We start from the raw sequence: 22665 nt of genomic DNA, 5'->3' as shown, positions 1-22665 counted from the left end.
GTTAATAGGCTTTATCTTAAGAGTTCCTTAAACCCTTGGATATATTTTGTACATTAACAAAGCTTTTGTTCCTTAATGTTTCTTATTATTTCCACTGCAACATGCTTTCCTTAGAAATTATAGCTCTTCTGTCTGCTTGGTATAAAATGTTTTAATTGTAGATTATGCACTAATGATAATATGATTTTGAGTTTGTATAAATTCAGTAGAAAATTGGTTAAATACTTCTTGTGTAAGAAACAACACCATCAAAATTAATTTAGCTCCCTTGTTCAATATTCTTTTGAAATCAAATACAAAATAGTTTTATCTGCTTTTTTCCTACTAAAGCCTTAGTAAGTAGGTAGAGATAATACTACCACTCCTTTCAAAATACACCAAATTGATACCTGGGAGAATCTTCAGCAGCTTGAAAATAAATAAGTTTATTTATTTTTTTTAAAGATTGTGTTTGTTTATTTATTTGACAGAGAAAGAGAGAGAGAGAGAGCACAGCATGGGGAGCAGCAGGCAGAGGGAGAGAGAGAGAGAAGCAAGCTCTCTGAGCAGGGAACGCAATGTGGGGCTCTATCCCAAGACCCTGGGATCATGACCTGAGTTGAAGGCAGACACTTAACAACTGAGCCACCCAGGTGCCCCATGAATAAGAAGTTTAAAAATCAGCCTGCCTTTTGATAGTGGAGGAAACTGTGTGTATGTGGAGAAATAGGGTAAATGGGAAAATCTCAGTACCTTCTAATCAATTTTTCTGTGAACCTTAGATTGCTCTAAAAAAAGTCTAATAATAAAACATTATTTTGAAAAACATGTCTTGCTAAACAAAATGTCCATCATTGTTAATTAGAAATAGATTAGAAACATGCAGCATGGAGTGGAGGCTCCCACAATCAGCCCACTGGGTTCCACATAGGTACTGGAGAGTGATGGCTAGGAGTTCAGTGCTGTGGGGAATAAGACCAACAGTGTTCCACAATTAGCAGGAGACCAAACCAGGGTTGCCCCCCTGCCCCAGGGCAGAGGCCAAGAAAAGTCACAACCAGCGACTGTCCCCTAGCAGAGGGTGGAGTAAGAAACAACATTCACGGTGCAACTGTGAACCTGGCCAAATCCCAACTGGCTCAGGGCCTTTGTCTACTAGATCCTGGGGAGCAGAGCCCCAACCCTCAGGAGAGGCCCTGGCTCTGAATGGAGAACCCTGGGACCACTTAGAGGCAGTCAAACTCAGAGCCTTCCAGGAGGGTGAGTGAACACAGAGAGAAAGAGAGAAATGGAGGCAGGGGAAGGCCCACTGATGGGGAGCCGCCACCACCGCCGCCACTGCCACCAGCACCGTCGTCACCGCCACCGCCACCGCCACCGCCGCCACCGTCACCACCACTGATAATAGTAACTTCAAAGCACACAAAGAAAATATTCCAAAAAAATAAATAAATAAGCTCACTAACAAAAAAATCATTCTCAGGAAAATTAATATGATAGAGTAACATGAGAAAGCCAAACAGTTCCACGTAAAATAGTCAAAAACATCATAGAAGTAATGACATTACTCCCACCACCAGCATGACAACCACCATCAGAAACATAAGAAAATAATTTTTTTTTAAAAAAGGAAAATTATGAAATGGCAATATGTCTCTCACACTGGGATGGGGTTTTTTTAAAAGTGGATTTTACTTTAAAACAAGTAGTTATTGAAAAGGACCAGTTAGAAATCCTGGAATAGGGGCACCTGGGTGGCTCAGTTGGTTAAATGTTTACCTCTTGATTTGGGGTCAGGCCGTTATCTCAGGATCATGAGATTGAGCCCCACAACAGGCTCCATGCTCAGTGGGGGGTCTGCTTGGGATTCTCTCTCCCTCTGCCCCTCTCCCTACTTGTGTGCATGCTCTTTCTCTCTCTCACTCTCTCTTTTCTTTTGCTCACTCTTTCAAATAAACAAATAAATCTTTTTAAAAATCCTGGAATAAAAAATACATATTTATCGAAATATTTTTTAAAAAAGAAAAGAAAAGAAAACCTCTATGGACAGGAAAGAATAGAACTAAACACAATAGGGAATAAAAAGAAGTTATATGAAACACAGATTTTGTTCAGATCAAAGTATCTACTTATTACCTGAAATTCCCCTGTGTACCAAGAAGTAAAAAGTAAACAACCAAAAATTTTTTTTCAAAAATAGATTAAAAACAGTTAGTTACCTGTTTAATAAGCAGCTTCCATATGGGCTGGATTTCTACCTCAATGGCATTGGGCCCGCACACTAATCTTCTGTAGGAGATTGATCACCTATTAGTAGCATATCTAAAACCTCATTGGTAAGTGAGTACAAGCCAAACTAAGCAAAAGTCACTGTTCTACCCTCTAGGCACTTTGCGCCTTTAAACAAAAATTAATGTGCAAATACTAAAATATTAATGTATTTTTAAAAGGAAAGTGCATGATGGACAAAGTGGTTTTTCTAGTTAAAAAATATCTTAAGTACAATGTAACTCAAGAATCAAAATGAAGTTAGTAAGGCATTTTGAGTTATTTTTTAAATAATTAAATTATATTCTAGGAACAGCTAAAAAGACACGGATATGAAGATGTTCCTAGAATTCTCAGGCATTTGAAATTGCTCTTAACTGTAGAGATCTTCTCCATTTTACCTTGGTCTCTTCAGTACCGAAGACCAGGCCTTTAATATATGAAAATAAGTACATAAATGAATGGGCTAATGAATTGGAAGATGACATATGGTCTTCACAGCTAACCTTTGTAAATCCACATATATGTACATTCCAATAAGAAGCTCTCATGTTTGTGTAGCATTTAACAATTTACAGAGTTCTCACACAAGATTTTCTCATTTGGTTGTCAATCAAATGGTCCAAAGGTAAGGGACAATATCCCCATCTTGCGAATGGGAAAAACTATTCATTTGGGTGTTTTGGCAAAAGCATGCATATCTAGTATTCATTGTGACAATGCAACTTTTAAGCACAGGTGACTGTCAGAAACTGCACTTAGCCTTTTGTATGTATTATCTTCTGTAATCCACATATTACCCCTGTGAGGTTTCATATTATCATCTTTATTATAAAGAACACTGAGCTTCGGATAAAGTCAGTAACTCTGCCCATCTCAGAGCTAGAAAGAAGCGGATCCTGGTTTCACACCCTGGTTTCCATGCCTCAACTTCACACTCCATGAGCACCAACGGTGCAGTGTGTATGATGGCTTCTTTAGCTAAGCCATGACATCGCTGAGCCCAGGTTTGTCTGACTTCCAAGCCATGCCTTTCCAAGTGCAATTATTGCTTGCTGGGTCCAAGAGGATGCAAACCAGGGTTTTCTGACCCCATACGTGAAAACCCTGAGGTGCAGAGATGCTGGAAGACAGAAAGGTCAAACAGTATGTGCTACTGGTTTGGAATGTTATGTGTCTCCAAACTTCACACTGGGAAGGGAACGTAACCAAGCCACTTGGTGCTCAGGATCCTTTCCAAAATCTGTGGAAATAACCTATTGTTGGCAAAGTGTCAGAACTTCTCAGAATCCTGAACTTGGTCTTCTCTCTCTCTATCTCTCTGCTTAGAATGCCCCTCCCACAATCTTCAATTTATAAAGGCCCACTCAGCCTTTGAGAGTCAAATCTGATGACAGAGCTTAAAGGTGGAGAAATCTGAGATTTAACAAACCTGGATTTGAATCCAGCTAAGGCTTAGTTGCTCCCTAGACCTGGAACTGGATTTCCCCACATCTTTGTGTGGCCTACTCTCTCATTTCATTCAGGTCTTTCTCCAAATAGCACTTCCTTAATGGAGTTTTCTTTAACAATTCTATTGAGAACAGCCACCCTGATACTCAACTCAGATTCTCTTTATCTCCTTTATCTCCTTACCTTATCTCGTTTTTCTCTATATTGTGTTGATAATCTGAAATTGTACCTAATTTTTTACATGTTCGTAAGCATGCAACAAGAGACTCTTATCATTCCCTATAATATAGGCTTCTAGAGGACACTGATATATCTTGAATGCCTAAAACAGGGCCTAATACATATACTACTCTCAAGTAATATTTGTTGAATGAATGAGGGGTGAGCCTCAGTTCCCTTACTTATAAAATGGGTTTGATAACACATTCCTGATAAAACTGTGCTATCAGTAACATATAACATAAACAAATAAAGCATTTAGCTTTACCAAGGGCATGACAAGCTCTCAATAAATGCCAGTTATCTTTCAAGTCTTCCTTAGTCCCACAGGCACAATCAACTGTGTTTTCCTCTCCTCCAACATGTCTCCTTTTCTTAGTGGTAGCAGGCACCTCTTTGAATTGTAGCATATAGTTGTATATCTTTTTCTTAAAATTTCCTAGATGCTCTTTAATGGCAGGGATGGAGCCTTTTCAACTCTGTTTTTGTAACATCTAGAGGCACACTGTTTGAAAGAAAATGTTCCCTAAATATTGGGATTAATTAATGAGGACCTTTGTGAGCCATGTCTAGAATGCTCTCTCCCCTAACAAGTCTGAAAATCCAGTTCACAGAACTATAGAAGCACACAGTTGTGAAAAGTCAGTTTAGAAAGAAACAAGGCAAGTGCCTGATGTTCTTCATCTTTTTCTGTCTGGTGACATGGTTTCTGGTGTTACCACCAAAAGGAGAGGAGCTCATTTCCCATGAGGACTGAGACCCAACAGATTAAGCAGTGCCTATAGATTATCCTTTTTAGGGCTTGTCTGAGACACGTTTGGATCACAGTCTGGCATACCTCTTGCTGCTTGGTCTTTTCCACCATCTCTTGCCAAAAGGCATTGTGTGTTTAGGGATCGTGTACTCGTCTCAGTCTGAGCACAAAGAAGGATTTTCAGGGACATTGACTAATGGCTGAGCAACCAGAAGGAATGGAAGTCTTGAAGCTGGAAATGTGAGGAAAGTTCCAAGGAACAGAGGAGATTACACACCCCAACTTTAAAAATCTGACAAGCTGGAAGGGAAAAGTTGTCCTAGAATTATTCCAGGTGCCTTTTTAGAACTAAATAGGCTGAATAAAATTATGTAGACTTTCCTAATATTCAGAACTATTCATTAATAGTATAATATCTTTGGAGGCAGAAGGTCCCTCTCCAAAGAGACTGAAATATTTCTTAACAGGGAAGCTGTGGAAAGCATTTCTGGGTTGGCTCTAAACTACACTTGAAGAATCACTGAGCTTGAGGAGGTGGAGTCAAGATGGCGGAGAAGTAGCAGGCTGAGACTACATCAGGTAGCAGGACATCAGCTCGATAGCTTATCTAAACATTCCAAACATCTACAAATCCAACGGGAGTTTGAAGACAAGAAGAACAGCAATTCTAGAAACAGAAAATCAACCACTTTCTGAAAGGTAGGACTGGCAGAGAAGTGAATCTAAAACAACAGGAAGATAGACCGCGGGGGAGGGCCTGGCTCCCGGCAAGCGGCAGAGCAACGGAGCACAAAATCAGAACTTTTAAAAGTCTGTTCCACTGAGGGACATTGCTCCAGAGCCTAAACTGGGGTGAAGCCCACGCTGGGGTCAGCATGGCCCAGGTCCTGCAGGGTCACAGAAGGATCGGGAGTGTCGGAGTGTCGCAGAGCTCGCAGGTATTAGAACAGAGAAGCCGGCTACAGAGACAGAGCCGAGGACTGAACTCTCAGCTCGGGGTTACCTTGAACTGGTCGCGGGCTGGGTGAGCTCGGAGCACGGCTGGAGGGTGGGGATACAGGAGTGATTGGGTGCTGTCCTCTGGGGGCGCACTGAGGAGTGGGGCCCTGGACTCTCGGCTCCTCTGGGCCGGAGACTAGGAGGCCGCCATTTTCATTCCCGTCCTCCAGAACTCTACGGAAAGCGTTCAGGGAACAGAAGCTCCCAAAAGCGAACCAGAGCGGATTACTTAGTCCAGCCCCCGGTAAGGGCGGTGCAATTCTGCCTGGGGCAAAGACACTTGAGAGTCACTAAAACAGGACCCTCCCCCAGAAGATCAACGAAATATCCAGCCAGGACGAAGCTCATCTATCAAGGAAAGCAGGTTCAATGCCTAAGACAGCAGCGGAATTCCAGAGGAGGAGAAAGCAAAGCACAGAACTCATGGTTTTCTCCCCATGATTCTTTAGTCTTGCGGTTAATTCAATTTTTTTTCTTTTTTCAATTTTTTTTCTTTCTTTTTTCTTCTTCTGCTAGATTTTCTTAAAACTTTTACCCTTTTCTTTTTTAATTTTTTTGACTAGTTTATCTAAATATATATATATATATATATATATATATATATATATATCTTCTTTCTTTTTTATATTTTTTCTTTATTTGTTTTATTTTTTAAATTTTTTTCTTTTTTTTCTGAACCTCTTTTTATCGCCTTTCTCCCCCCCACAATTTGGGGTCTCTTCTGATTTTGTTACAGTGCATTTTTCTAGGGTCTTTGCCTTTTAGTATTTTATTTGATTTTATTTGATCCTTCATATCCTCTTATCTGGACAAAATGACAAGGAGGAAAAAATCACCACAAACAAAAGAAAAAGAGGCAGTACCGAAGGCTAGGGACCTAATCAACACAGACATTGGTAATATGTCAGATCAAGAGTTCAGAATGGCGATTCTGAATGTGCTAGCCAGGCTTGAAAAAGGCATGGAAGATATTAGAGAAACCCTCTCTGGAGAGATAAAAGCCTTTCTGGAGAAATTAAAGAACTAAAATCTAACCAAGTTGAAAAAAAAAAGCTATTAATGAGCTACAATCAAAAATGGAGGCTCTCACTGCTAGAATAAATGAGGCAGAAGAAAGAATTAGTGATATAGAAGACCAAATGACAGAGAATAAAGAAGCCGAGCAAAAGAGGGACAAACAGCTACTGGACCACGAGGGGAGAATTCGAGAGATAAGTGACACCATAAGACGAAACAACATTAGAATAATTGGGATTCCAGAAGAAGAAGAAAGAGGGAGGGGAGCAGAAGGTCTATTGGAGAGAATTATTGGAGAGAATTTCCCTAATATGGCAAAGCATCAAAATCCAGGAGATGCAGAGAACCCCCCTCAAAGTCAACAAGAATAGGTCCACACCCCGTCACCTAATAGTAAAATTTACAAGTCTTAGTGACAAAGAGAAAATCCTGAAAGCAGCCCGAGAAAAGAAGTCTGTAACATACAATGGTAAAAATATTAGATTGGCAGCAGACTTATCCACAGAGACCTGGCAGGCCAGGAAGAGCTGGCATGATATATTCAGAGCACTAAATGAGAAAAACATGCAGCCAAGAATACTCTATCCAGCTAAGCTATCATTGAAAATAGAAGGAGAGATCAAAAGCTTCCAGGACAAACAAAAACTGAAAGAATTTGCAAACACCAAACCAGCTCTACAGGAAATATTGAAAGGGGTCCTCTAAGCAAAGAGAGAGCCTAAAAGTAGTAGATCAGAAAGGTACAGAGACAATATACAGTAACATTTACCTTATAGGCTAATAATGGCACTAAATTCATATCTCTCAATAGTTACCCTGAATGTTAATGGGCTAAATGCCCCAATCAAAAGACACAGGGTGTCAGAATGGATAAAAAAACAAAACTCATCAGTATGTTGCCTACAAGAAACTCATTTTAGACGCAAAGACACCTCCAGATTTAAAGTGAGGGGGTGGAAAACAATTTACCATGCTAATGGGCATCTGAAGAAAGCTGGGGTGGCAATCCTTATATCAGATCAATTAGATTTTAAGCCAAAGACTATAATAAGAGATGAGGAAGGACACTATATCCTACTCAAAGGGTCTGTCCAACAAGAAGATCTAACAATTTTCAATATCTATGCCCCTAACGTGGGAGCAGCCAACTATATCAACCAATTAATAACAAAATCAAAGAAACACATCAATAATAATAAAATAAGAGTAGGGGACTTTAACACTCCCCTCACTGAAATGGACAGATCATCCAAGCAAAAGATCAACAAGGAAATAAAGGCCTTAAATGACACACTGGACCAGATGGACATCACAGATATATTCAGAACATTTCATCCCAAAGCAACAGAATACACATTCTTCTCTAGTGCACATGGAACATTCTCCAGAATAGATCACATCCTGGGTCACAAATCAGGTCTCAACCAGTATCAAAAGATTAGGATCATTCCCTGCATATTTTCAGACTACAATGCTCTGAAGCTAGAACTCAATCACAAGAGGAAAGCTGGAAAGAACCCAAATACATGGAGACTAAACAGCATCCTTCTAAAGAATGAATGGGTCAACCAGGAAAGTAAAGAAGAATTGAAAAAACTTATGGAAACAAATGATAATGAAAACACAACGGTTCAAAATCTGTGGGACACAGCAAAGGCAGTCCTGAGAGGAAAATATATAGCGGTACAAGCCTTTCTCAAGAAACAAGAAAGGTCTCAAGTACACAACCTAACCCTACACCTAAAGGAGCTGGAGAAAGAACAAGAAAGAAACCCTAAACCCAGCAGGAGAAGAGAAATCATAAAGAACAGAGCAGAAATCAATGAAATAGAAACCAAAAAAACAATAGAACAAATCAATGAAACTAGGAGCTGGTTCTTTGAAAGAATCAATAAGATTGATAAACCCCTGGCCAGACTCATCAAAAAGAAAAGAGAAAGGACCCAAATCAATAAAATCATGAATGAAAGAGGAGAGATCACAACTAACACCAAAGAAATACAGACAATTATAAGAACATACTATGAGCAATTCTACGCCAACAAATTTGACAATCTGGAAGAAATGGATGCATTCCTAGAGACATATAAACTACCACAACTGAACCAGGAAGAAATAGAAAACCTGAACAGGCCCATAAGGAGTAAGGAGATTGAAGCAGTCATCAAAAATCTCCAAACAAACAAAAGCCCAGGGCCAGACGGCTTCCCAGGGGAATTCTACCAAACATTTAAAGAAGAACTAATTCCTATTCTCCTGAAACTGTTCCAAAAAATAGAAATGGAAGGAAAACTTCCAAACTCATTTTATGAGGCCAGCATCACCTTGATCCCAAAACCAGACAAGGATCCTACCAAAAAAGAGAACTACAGACCAATATCCTTGATGAACACAGATGCAAAAATTCTCACCAAAATACTAGCCAATAGGATTCAACAGTACATTAAAAGGATTATTCACCACGATCAAGTGGGATTTATTCCAGGGCTGCAAGGTTGGTTCAACATCCCCAAATCAATCAATGTGATACAACACATTAATAAAAGAAAGAACAAGAACCATATGATACTCTCGATAGATGCTGAAAAAGCATTTAACAAAGTATAGCATCCCTTCCTGATCAAAACTCTTCAAAGTGTAGGGATAGAGGGCACATAGCTCAATATTATCAAAGCCATCTATGAAAAACCCACCGCAAATATCATTCTCAATGGAGAAAAACTGAAAGCTTTTCCTCTAAGGTCAGGAACACGGCAGGGATGTCCATTATCACCACTGCTATTCAACATAGTACTAGAAGTACTAGAAGTCCTAGCCTCAGCAATCAGATTAAGAAATTAAAGGCATCCAAATCGGCAAAGAGGAAGTCAAACTATCACTCTTCGCAGATGATATGATACTATATGTGGAAAACCCAAAAGACTCCACTCCAAAACTGCTAGAACTTGTACAGGAATTCAGTAAAGTGTCAGGATATAAAATCAATGCACAGAAATCAGTTGCATTTCTGTACACCAACAACAAGACAGAAGAAAGAGAAATTAAGGAGTCAATCCCGTTTACAATTGCACCCAAAACTATAAGATACCTAGGAATAAACCTAACCAAAGAGGCTAAGAATCTATACGCAGAAAACTATAAAGTACTCATGAAAGCAATTGAGGAAGACACAAAGAAATGGAAAAATGTTCCATGCTCCTGGATTGGAAGAATAAATATTGTGAAAATGTCTATGCTACCTAAAGCAATCTACACATTTAATGCAATCCCTATCAAAATACCATTCATTTTTTTCAAAGAAATGGAACAAATAATCCTCAAATTTATATGGAACCAGAAAAGACCTCGAATAGCCAAAGGAATATTGAAAAAGAAAGCCAACGTTGGTGGCATCACAATTCCGGACTTCAAGCTCTATTACAAAGCTGTCATCATCAAGACAGCATGGTACTGGCACAAAAACAGACACATAGATCAATGGAATAGAATACAGAGCCCAGAAATAGACCCTCAACTCTATGGTCAACTAATCTTCGACAAAGCAGGAAAGAATGTGCAATGGAAAAAAGACAGCCTCTTCAATAAATGGTGCTGGGAAAATTGGACAGCCACATGCAGAAAAATGAAATTGGACCACTTCCTTACACCACACACGAAAATAGACTCCAAATGGATGAAGGACCTCAATGTGAGAAAGGAATCCATCAAAATCCTTGAAGAGAAAGCAGGCAACAACCTCTTCGACCTCAGCCACAGCAACATCTTCCTAGGAACATCAGCAAAGGCAAGGGAAGCAAGGGCAAAAATGAACTATTGGGATTTCATCAAGATCAAAAGCTTTTGCAGAGCAAAGGAAACAGTTCACAAAACCAAAAGACAACTGACAGAATGGGAGAAGATATTTGCAAACGACATATCAGATAAAGGGCTAGTATCCAAAATTTATAAGAAACTTAGCAAACTCAACACCCAAAGAAAAAACAGTCCAATCAAGAAATGGGCAGAGGACATGAACAGACATGTCTGCAAAGAAGACATCCAGATGGCCAACAGACACATGAAAAAGTGCTCCACATCACTTGGCATCAGGGAAATACAAATCAAAACCACAATGAGATATCACCTCATATCAGTCAGAATGGCTAAGATTAACAAGTCAGGAAATGACAGATGCTGGTGAGGATGCAGAGAAAGGGGAACCCTCCTACACTGTTGGTGGGAATGCAAGCTGGTGCAACCACTCTGGAAAACAGTATGGAGATTCCTCAAAATGTTGAAAATAGAACTACCCTATGACCCAGCAATTGCACTACTGGGTATTTACCCTAAAGATACAAACATAGTGATCCGAAGGGGCACGTGGACCTGAATGTTTATAGCAGCAATGTCTACAATAGCCAAACTATGGAAAGAACCTAGATGTCCATCAACAGATGAATGGATACAGAAGATGTGGTATATATACACAATGGAATACTATGCAGCCATCAAAAGAAATGAAATCTTGCCATTTGCGACGACATTGATGGAACTAGAGGGTATCATGCTTAGTGAAATAAGTCAATCGGAGAAAGACAATTATCATATGATCTCCCTGATATGAGGATGTGGAGATGCAACATGGGGGGTTTAGGGGGATAGGAGAAGAATCAATGAAACAAGATGGGATTGGGAGGGAGACAAACCATAAATGACTCTTAATCTCACAAAACAAACTGGGGGTTGCTGGGGGGAGGTGGGGTTGGGAGGGGGGGAGAGGTTATGGACATTGGGGAGGGTATGTGCTATCGTGAGTGCTGTGAAGTATGTAAACCTGGCAATTCACAGAGCTGTACCCCTGGGGATAAAAATACATTATATGTTTATAAAAAAAAAAATTGGAAGGGGAAGCGAACCATAAGAGACTATGGACTCTGAAAAACAACCTGAGGGTTTTGAAGGGGTGGGGTTGGGAGGTTGGGGGAACCAGGTGGTGGGTAATAGGGACGGCACGTATTGCATGGAGCACTGGGTGTTGTGCAAAAACAATGAATACTGTTATGCTGAAAAAATAAATAAATTTATATATAAAAAAAGAAAGTCTATTGCAAAAGCAATCAAAAGTTAGCAAACTTTGTGTTTGTTTTTTTTTTTGTTTTGTTTTGTTTTTTTTTTTTGTAAAGAGCCATAGAGTATTATTTTAGGCTTTGCGGGCCATATTGTCTTTGTCATACCTATTCAACTCTGCCATTGTAGTGGGGGAAAAAACAAAGATACTATGTAAACAAATGGATGTACCTGTGACTCAATAAAACAATTTACAAAAAAAAAAAAAAAAAAAGAATCACTGAGCTTTCCGGCAACCGTTCCATAATAGTAAATCTAGTGGGATGTATTTATTTCTGAAAAATCAAACATGAATAACTAGGAATACTATCTTTTGGGATGGTCTATGTCTGTTTTCAATTTTATTGTTTGTTCATTCATTCATTTTTCAGTTTATTCACCAAATAATTATGGAGAATATGTTGCGTGAGGCTCCAAATGGTGAATCCTAGAGTCGGGGTACTCAAGGAGGTAGGAGGACTGTGTCAGAATCACTAGTGACCTTTTTCAAACCACACATGTCCACTCTGATTCCATTTTGATAAGCCGCCATAGGAGTCCTTGGCAGGGAGGGAGACCTGAAGTTTCCTAAATAGTTAAGGCTAATCCAGGGGGTTCTGGCATGACCCACTTCTGTGAACTTTAGAATTTTTAGGGAGCAGACTCATAGAATTAAAAAAAGTTCCCAGGCCTCCAGTTCATGAATGGAGATAGGAGCAGGGGACGTCCTAGAACATTTTTCTTCCCTGAGGCCCTCTGAAAATTTCTCTTCAGGACAATGTTATCTCTCCCGATGTCCCAAATTGCCTTTTTGCTACAGATATGTGTGCATTTTCCATTGTTTCCTGGTGGCGAGGAAGCCTAAAGAGAATGTTGTATTTAGACATCGTGGCTTTTCATTATCAGAGAGTTTTGTGATTCTCCTTCCTTTACTGCTCATGTTGCATCCTTGCTTTTCATAAAGGTAAGCTTATATCCATTCAGGAAATTAATCTAATATCACACAACCAACAAATCAATTGATCACATTTAATTTTTGAATAAAAGCCCTAGTCTTTTAGCCTAGTCTTTAGCCCTAGTCTTTAGTCTTTTTAGCCCTTTTTAGCCCTTTTTAGCCCTTTTTAGTCCTTTTAGCCTAGTCTTTAGCCCTAGTCTTTAGTCTTTTTAGCCCTAGTCTTTTTTAGACTAAAAAATTAAGGGGGGGAAAATTAAGGGGGGAAATAGTTTACATTCTCCTTACTTGCTTTACTGTCCAATTTTAAAAGTCCATAAATAAAATCCACCTATATATTTATAAGGACATTATCTCCTCTATTCTTCATATCTGGGAAACTATTATATATATATGCATATTGTATATATATATATAATATGTATATATATAAAATAAGCAAGACTCTTTCTCTTGCTTATTAGATTGCAAGTTCTTTACTGCATGGGTCAGATTTAAATTTAATTATGTATGATGTTTTTTAAATGTTTATTAAAGCTTGGCACTTGATAAATAAGGACAAACACGAGGTAGCTACATTGATGGGCAATCTTTCCTATGGAAATGGTTTCCCAGGCAAAGGCAAAGTATATCTGTGGTAATCAATTAAATTTCCTAATTAGATCAACTCTTTGCACACCTGGTACTTAATGCTATTAAACCAGTATGTTTTTAATGACTTGAAAATATTTTGTGTTTCAGAGTATTAAGCACTGCATCTGAAATATTATATAATGATATTCTTTCTAAGGCATTTTGCAAATATTGTCAGAGTCTAGATGCCTTGTTCATTTTTCAACATGTTCAGGCAGTATGAAAGTTTAAAAACAACAGCAGATAGGTAATTCTCAGAGTTGGTATGCATACGAATTGTGGGGCTGCTTGCTAAAAGGGCATTTTCTGCTCTTACCACCACCCTTAACTCCTACTAGATCAGAATTATTGGGGTGAGCCCAAGAACCTATATTTTAAGTACCAGATTGCTTCTTAGCTTGAGAATTTGTGTTTCTGATGGACTGGAAGAAGGATGGGCAGGAAATGTCCTTAAAATGTGCAAGAAATGAAGGTGATTATTAAGATTCTGGGGAAGGCTTGCAATGGTTTTCTTTCAGACTCACCAGGATTCACCATTTCAGATGATAGATGAGGGAACCAGGAACTCAAAATCTCCATGGGTTAATGAGCAGCATAAGCACTTTTATACTATTATTACACTATTATGTCCTAATCTATGTGCATTTATAGAGCTCATTTTCACAATTATACCACTGTTCTTTGACTCTCTTTCCCAATAGTCAACGAATGCCTTTGGAGCAATGACTAGTCTTATTTATCCTTAGATCCCTAGTTCCTTCCAAAGTGCCTAGCATAGTGGAGACATTCAGTTCATAGGTCAACAAATACATTACTATACTCATTCATTCTGTAAATACCTATCAAACTTCTACCATAAATCAGGCACTGTTCCAGGTGCCTGGATACAATGGTGAATGACACAACTACCTGAGCAAACAAAATCCTCATCTCTAGGCTGTTTCTTCACAGGAAAACGCAGTCATAATATTGTCTTTCTCTTTCTCTCAGAGGATTTGAAGGATGAGGAAGCAGATGTCTATGAAATGACTCACAATTTTTTGAGGAAAGAAAAAAAAAGACAACAAAAAGGAGACTGTTCTGCAGTCCTGAGAGGGGAGAAATCAAATATTATTTGATTGGCTTTTCTTTTTAATAAGTTTGTCTAAGATGAGAACAACTTAAAATATATCTTTGTTGATGGTAAATAAACTGGGATTATAGGAAGCTGATGAAACATTATGTCAACAGTTCACTGATCATAAGCCATTTGATATCTCACTTTTTGCTGGCAGAGTTTATCTCAGGGAGTGTCACAAACCCTACCTGACCTCTTGTTCTTCACTGGTCAGGCCCAGTCCAAATGTGTGATGGATGTCGTGGCAGGAGTTGCTGTCTTCCAGTAGCCTAGGATGTGGTCAGGACAAGAAGCAGGCTTCAGTTCATGGCCTTCAACATATCAGTGCTTTTCCTTTATACCCTGATGAATGTTGAGAAAAAGTCAAACTTACCCGACTTTTTGAAACCTCTTCTCCAAGTAGTCCCAAACGTACCTGATTTTCTGCACTTGGATACATCGCAGCTGCAATTACAAATGTGATAGGACAAAGTAAAGCCCATGGTGTTAGTGAGGTCTATTTGGCCCAAGTCCCAATGCCATGTGAACGTTCCTTGATACCTTGCAATTCCCAGCCCAGCACTGTGACATTCAGAACTTCCATCCAACAAACATTTGCATTATTCTTTTGTTAAAAACATGCCATAACATTGCACTCAAAATTACTTACTTTTAATTCTGGCTTTAATACGGCTTGGTTAATGACAGAGTGGCGGTCAGCCACCACGGGTTCTTCTGGATTCTTGCTTATAGGGAACTTTAGTGTGGATAAGTAGAGGCATATAACCTTCTTCCTCATATATCTTTGAAATTCATCCTAGAGAAGACAATCCAGCCCATGAAATTCTCAAATGTCATTTATTTAATAAGACAATCTACCAAATACCTACCTAGACTAATGGTTACCAAGAGCCTCAGCATTATATTGGAACTTGCTAGAAATGCAAATTCTCAGTCCCACCACAAGCCTACTGAATCAGAAATTCTGGGGTGAGGTCAGCAGTCTGTGTTTTTTTTTTTTTCCCCATTTTATTTATTTTTTTAGCGTAACAGTATTCATTGTTTTTGCACAACACCCAGTGCTCCATGCAAATCGTGCCCTCCCCATTACCCACCACCTGTTCCCCCAACCTCCCACCCCTGACCCTTCAAAACCCTCAGGTTGTTTTCCAGAGTTCATAGTCTCTTATGGTTCGCCTCCCCTTCCAAATTTTTTTTTTTAATAAACATATAATGTATTTTTATCCCCAGGGGTACAGGTCTGTGGATCGCCAGGTTTACACACTTCACAGCACTCACGATAGCACATACCCTTCCCAATGTCCATAGCCCCCTCCCCCTCTCCCAATCCCACCTCCCCCCAGCAACCCCCAGTTTGTTTTGTGAGATTAAGAGTCATTTATGGTTTGTCTCCCTCCCAATCCCATCTTGTTTCATTGATTCTTCTCCTATCCCCCTAACCCCCCAGATTGCTTCTCCATGTCCTCATATCAGGGAGATCATATGATAGTTGTCTTTCTCTGATTGACTTATTTCACTAAGCATGATACGCTCTAGTTCCATCCACGTTGTCGCAAATGGCAAGATTTCATTTCTTTTGATGGCTGCATAGTATTCCATTGTGTATATATACCACATCTTCTTTATCCATTCATCTGTTGATGGACATCTAGGTTCTTTCCATAGTTTGGCTATTGTAGACATTGCTGCTATAAACATTCGGGTACACGTGCCCCTTCGGATCACTACGTCTGTATCTTTAGGGTAAATACCCAGTAGTGCAATTGCTGGGTCATAGGGTAGTTCAATTTTCAACATTTTGAGGAACCTCCATGCTGTTTTCCAGAGTGGTTGCACCAGCTTGCATTCCCACCAACAGTGTAGGAGGGTTCCCCTTTCTCCACATCCTCGCCAGCATCTGTCATTTCCTGACTTGTTAATTTTAGCCATTCTGACTGGTGTGAGGTGATATCTCATTGTGGTTTTGATTTGTATTTCCCTGATGCCGAGTGACGTAGAGCACTTTTTCATGTGTCTGTTGGCCATCTGGATGTCTTCTTTGCAGACATGTCTGTTCATGTCCTCTGCCCATTTCTTAATTGGATTGTTTGTTCTTTGGGTGTTGAGTTTGCTAAGTTCCTTATAGATTTTGGATACTAGCCCTTTATCTGATGTGTCGTTTGCAAATATCTTCTCCCATTCTGTCAGTTGTCTTTTGGTTTTGTGAACTGTTTCCTTTGCTGTGCAAAAGCTTTTGATCTTGATGAAATCCCAATAGTTCATTTTTGCCCTTGCTTCCCTTGCCTTTGCCGTTGTTCCTAGGAAGATGTTGCTACGGCTGAGGTCGAAGAGGTTGCTGCCTGCATTCTCCTCAAGGATTTTGATGGATTCCTTTCTCACATTGAGGTCCTTCATCCATTTGGAGTCTATTTTCGTGTGTGGTGTAAGGAAGTGGTCCAATTTCATTTTTCTGCATGTGGCTGTCCAATTTTCCCAGCACCATTTATTGAAGAGGCTGTCTTTTTTCCATTGGACATTCTTTCCTGCTTTGTCGAAGATTAGTTGACCATAGAGTTGAGGGTTGATTTCTGGGCTCTCTATTCTGTTCCACTGATCTATGTGTCTGTTTTTGTGCCAGTACCATGCTGTCTTGATGATGACAGCTTTGTAATAGAGCTTGAAGTCCGGAATTGTGATGCCACCAACGTTGGCTTTCTTTTTCAATATTCCTTTGGCTATTCGAGGTCTTTTCTGGTTCCATATAAATTTGAGGATTATTTGTTCCATTTCTTTGAAAAAAATGGACGGTATTTTGATAGGGATTGCATTAAATGTGTAGATTGCTTTAGGTAGCATGGACATTTTCACAATATTTATTCTTCCATTCCAGGAGCATGGAACATTTTTCCATTTCTTTGTGTCTTCCTCAATTTCTTTCATGAGTACTTTATAATTTTCTGTGTATAGATTCTTACCCTCTTTGGTTAGGTTTATTCCTAGGTATCTTATAGTTTTGGGTACAATTGTAAATGGGATTGACTCCTTAATTTCTCTTTCTTCTGTCTTGTTGTTGGTGTACAGAAATGCAACTGATTTCTGTGCATTGATTTTATATCCTGACACTTTACTGTATTCCTGTACAAGTTCTAGCAGTTTTGGAGTGGAGTCTTTTGGGTTTTCCACATATAGTATCATATCATCTGTGAAGAGTGATAGTTTGACTTCTTCTTTACCAATTTGGATGCCTTTAATTTCTTTTTGTTGTCTGATTGCTGAGGCTAGGACTTCTAGTACTATGTTGAATAGCAGTGGTGATAATGGACATCCCTGCCGTGTTCCTGACCTTAGCGGAAAAGCTTTCAGTTTTTCTCCATTGAGAATGATATTTGCGGTGGGTTTTTCATAGATGGCTTTGATAATATTGAGGTATGTGCCTTCTATCCCTACAGTTTGAAGAGTTTTGATCAGGAAGGGATGCTATACTTTGTTAAATGCTTTTTCAGCATCTATCGAGAGTATCATATGGTTCGTGTTCTTTCTTTTATTAATGTGTTCTATCACGTTGATTGATTTGCAGATGTTGAACCAACCCTGCAGCCCTGAAATAAATCCCACTTGATCGTGGTGAATAATCCTTTTAATGTACTGTTGAATCCTATTGGCTAGTATTTTGGCGAGAATTGTTGCATCTGTGTTCATCAAGGATATTGGTCTGTAGTTCTCTTTTTTGGTGGGATCCTTGTCTGGTTTTGGGATCAAGGTGATGCTGGCCTCATAAAATGAGTTTGGAAGTTTTCCTTCCATTTCTATTTTTTGGAACAGTTTCAGGAGAATAGGAATTAGTTCTTCTTTAAATGTTTGGTAGAATTCCCCTGGGAAGCCGTCTGGCCCTGGGCTTTTGTTTGTTTGGAGAGTTTTGATGACTGTTTCAATCTCCTTACTCGTTATGGGCCTGTTCAGGTTTTCTATTTCTTCCTGGTTCAGTTGTGGTAGTTTATATGTCTCTAGGAATGCATCCATTTCTTCCAGATTGTCCAATTTGTTGGCGTAGAGTTGCTCATAGTATGTTCTTAAAATTGTCTGTATTTCGTTGATGTTAGTTGTGATCTCTCCTCTTTCATTCATGATTTTATTGATTTGGGTCCTTTCTCTTTTCTTTTTGATGAGTCTGGCCAGGGGTTTATCAATCTTATTGATTCTTTCAAAGAACCAGCTCCTAGTTTCATTGATTTTTTCTATTGTTTTTTTGGTTTCTATTTCATTGATTTCTGCTCTGTTCTTTATGATTTCTCTTCTCCTGCTGGGTTTAGGGTTTCTTTCTTGTTCTTTCTCCAGCTCCTTTAGGTGTAGGGTTAGGTTGTATACTTGAGACCTTTCTTGTTTCTTGAGAAAGGCTTGTACCGCTATATATTTTCCTCTCAGGACTGCCTTTGCTGTGTCCCACAGATTTTGAACCGTTGTGTTTTCATTATCATTTGTTTCCATGAATTTTTTCAATTCTTCTTTAATTTCCTGGTTGACCCATTCATTCTTTAGAAGGATGCTGTTTAGTCTCCATGTATTTGGGTTCTTTCCAGCTTTCCTCTTGTGATTGAGTTCTAGCTTCAGAGCATTGTAGTCTGAAAATATGCAGGGAATGATCCTAATCTTTTGATACCGGTTGAGACCTGATTTGTGACCCAGGATGTGATCTATTCTGGAGAAGGTTCCATGTGCACTAGAGAAGAATGTGTATTCTGTTGCTTTGGGATGAAATGTTCTGAATATATCTGTGATGTCCATCTCGTCCAGTGTGTCATTTAAGGCCTTTATTTCCTTGTTGATCTTTGGCTCGGATGATCTGTCCATTTCAGTGAGGGAAGTGTTAAAGTCTCCTACTATTATTGTATAATTATTGATGTGTTTCTTTGATTTTGTTATTAATTGGTTGATATAGTTGGCTGCTCCCACGTTAGGGGCATAGATATTGAAAATTGTTAGATCTTCTTGTTGGACAGACCCTTTGAGTAGGATATAGTGTACTTCCTCATCTCTTAGTATACTCTTTGGCTTAAAATCTAATTGATCTGATATAAGCATTGCCACCCCAGCTTTCTTCTGATGCCCATTAGCATGGTAAGTTGTTTTCCACCCCCTCACTTTAAATCTGGAAGTGTCTTCACGTCTAAAATGGGTTTCTTGCAGGCAACATACTGATGAGTTTTGTTTTTTTATCCATTCTGATACCCTGTGTCTTTTGATTGGAGCATTTAGCCCATTAACATTCAGGGTAACTATTGAGAGATATGAATTTAGTGCCATTATTAGCCTATAAGGTAAATGTTACTGTATATTGTCTCTGTACCTTTCTGATCTACTACTTTTAGGCTCTCTCTTTGCTTAGAGGACCCCTTTCAATATTTCCTGTAGAGCTGGTTTGGTGTTTGCAAATTCTTTCAGTTTTTGTTTGTCCTGGAAGCTTTTGATCTCTCCTTCTATTTTCAATGATAGCTTAGCTGGATAGAGTATTCTTGGCTGCATGTTTTTCTCATTTAGTGCTCTGAATATATCATGCCAGCTCTTCCTGGCCTGCCAGGTCTCTGTGGATAAGTCTGCTGCCAATCTAATATTTTTACCATTGTATGTTACAGACTTCTTTTCTCGGGCTGCTTTCAGGATTTTCTCTTTGTCACTAAGACTTGTAAATTTTACTATTAGGTGACGGGGTGTGGACTTATTCTTGTTGACTTTGAGGGGGGTTCTCTGCATCTCCTGGATTTTGATGCTTGTTCCCTTTGCCATATTAGGGAAATTCTCTCCAATGATTCTCTCCAATAGACCTTCTGCTCCCCTCTCTGTTTCTTCTTCTTCTGGAATCCTAATTATTCTAATGTTGTTTCATCTTATGGTGTCACTTATCTCTCGAATTCTCCCCTCATGGTCCAGTAGCTGTTTGTCCCTCTTTTGTTCGGCTTCTTTATTCTCTGTCATTTGGTCTTCTATATCACTAATTCTTTCTTCTGCCTCATTGATCCTAGCAGTGAGAGCCTCCATTTTGATTGCACCTCATTAATAGCTTTTTTGATTTCAACTTGGTTAGATTTTAGTTCTTTAATTTCTCCAGAAAGGGCTTTAATATCTCCAGAGAGGGTTTCTCTAATATCTTCCATGCCTTTTTCGAGCCCGGCTAGAATGTTCAGAATCGTCATTCTGAACTCTTGATCTGACATATTACCAATGTCTGTGTTGATTAGGTCCCTAGCCTTTGGTACTGTCTCTTGTTCTTTTGTTTGTGGTGATTTTTTCCGCCTTGTCATTTTGTCCAGATAAGAGGATATGAAGGAGCAAATAAACTACTAATAGGGTGGCAAAGACCCCGGAAAAATGCGCTGTAACCAAGTCAGAAGAGACCCCTAATTGTGGGGGGGGGGAGAAAGGGGATAAAAACAGGTTCTTTCAGAAAGTGGTTGATTTTCTGTTTCTAGAGTTGCTGTTCTTCTTCTCTTCGCTCTCCCGTTGGATTTGTAGGTGTTTGCAATGTTTAGATAAGCTATCGAGCTGATCTCCTGCTACCTGATGTAGTCTCAGGCTGCTACTTCTCCGCCATCTTGACTCCTCCCCCCAGCAGTCTGTGTTTTAAGGAGCCCTCCAGGTCACTGAATTGCATTAAAATTTGAGAACCACTGTGCAAGAGAATACTGAGAAAGACACACTTTACTGGAGAGTTTTATATCCAGAAAACATTTTCTGGCTATCTTAAAAGTGACATATAGGTGTTTCATCTGTCTTCTTTCCCCTCAGAATATATATTCTTAAAAAACTGAACTATTGGGGCACCTGGGTGGCTCAGTTGGTTAAACGTCTGCCTTTGACTCAGGTCATCATCCCAGGGCCCTAGGTTTGAGTCCCACAGTATGCTTCATGCATAGAAGGAGCCTGCTTCTCCCTCTCCCTCTGCCTTCTGCTCCCTCTGCTTGTGTGCTCTATCTCTGTCAAATAAATAAATAAAATCTTAGAAAAAACAAACAAACCAGAAAACTGAACTATTCTTTCTGTGTTTAAGAGTTATAAGAGTGTATAAGAGTTTTGTCTGTAAGAGTTATAACAGTGACAGCCCTAGCTCTTATAATGGCTAAATCATTGACAATTAGCCTGACATGGTAGAAACTTCCCCAGGGTGACATGGAGGCCATGTTCTTTCCTGAGTCGAAATAAGATATGGCAAGTAGGTTCAGGGATAGTTTGGCCATCTCCTATTTGGGGACAAGGAAGCTTAAGTAAAGACAGGTCTACTCTGGAATGCCAGCCAGTCATTAGTTGTGCCACCAATGCAATGCTGAAGGGCACTCACCGTTGTTTTTAGCAAAACAGTGTCTGCTTCTTGCAAAGGGCATGGGATGCAGTTGGCCCACACCCTCCACTGGGGCTTCCAGTAGAACACAAGCAGAAGAACCCCACAGGTAAGCACGGAGGTTATAAGGCAGAGGGCTCTGCGTAGATTCTGGGTCCGGTAACCAAACACCTCCTGGAATGTAAATAAAACATGACTCTATTTTTCTTTTTTCACATAAACACATCACTTTGTTCCAAGAAACACAAGTGTTAGAGGCAGCAGTATTAGTTGGGAGGGAAATCTGGTTTCAGCCAGTTGAATTAGATTGATTGCTTACAGCTGTCAGCTGATATCATAAAAAAAGAAGGACTCATTTTGCTACCCTGGCATATGAAACTAAAACATGAGGCAGGAGGAGCAAGGAATGGGCAGACTTATTTGGTTCTAAACACCTCAAGAGTCACCTTGACAGGCACCCCATTATGGTCCAGTGACTGTTGCTGTCCCTCCAGAGACATTTCGAGGCTTCTTGAAAAGCCTCTCAAGGCTTCTTCTAGTCAAGAGTCACCCTAAAACTGGCTTTGGAGCAGTTTTACTTTTTTCAGGTATAAGGTTTTAAAAAATATATATATTAATGTAAATTTACTGGAGGAGGATAATACAAAGGGTAGGATGATATAAATCAAGAGATTATCCGTGGACATGAAAGACTTAAAAGATTGTTCATAGGAATTTACCCTGACAGTAACATGCTGAAATAGTTCTACTTTTAGTAGTAGGGTAGTTGATATTAATCTGAATGGAGTGAAGTCTTTGAAATGTGGTTTTAGAGGGAACACATAGCCAAAAACAATAGATTCCTTTATTTCTTTTTTTTTTTAAGATTTTATTTATTTATT

The 22665-nt window shown here is 39.4% G+C and overlaps 1 protein-coding gene across 1 annotated transcript in view; it reads right to left on the bottom strand.

The window, feature by feature from the left end:
* The window catches only part of ATP13A5 (ATPase 13A5), a 100824-nt gene extending 78540 nt beyond the window's left edge, over nt 1-22284 (bottom strand). The window contains exons 1-6 of the mRNA XM_046003647.1: nt 22231-22284; nt 21785-21958; nt 15125-15271; nt 14849-14919; nt 14664-14744; nt 2199-2268 (exon numbers count right to left, since the gene is read on the bottom strand). Coding sequence (XP_045859603.1) covers nt 2199-2268; nt 14664-14744; nt 14849-14919; nt 15125-15271; nt 21785-21958; nt 22231-22284 — 597 coding nt within the window. The remainder of the gene's footprint in view (nt 1-2198; nt 2269-14663; nt 14745-14848; nt 14920-15124; nt 15272-21784; nt 21959-22230) is intronic.
* Nucleotides 22285-22665: the final 381 nt, after the last annotated feature.

The sequence above is a fragment of the Meles meles genome, chromosome 4 (genome assembly GCF_922984935.1).
Source record: "Meles meles chromosome 4, mMelMel3.1 paternal haplotype, whole genome shotgun sequence".
In the NCBI taxonomy this organism is placed as follows: Eukaryota; Metazoa; Chordata; class Mammalia; order Carnivora; family Mustelidae; genus Meles; species Meles meles.
This window is presented reverse-complemented; position numbering and strand designations above follow the sequence as displayed.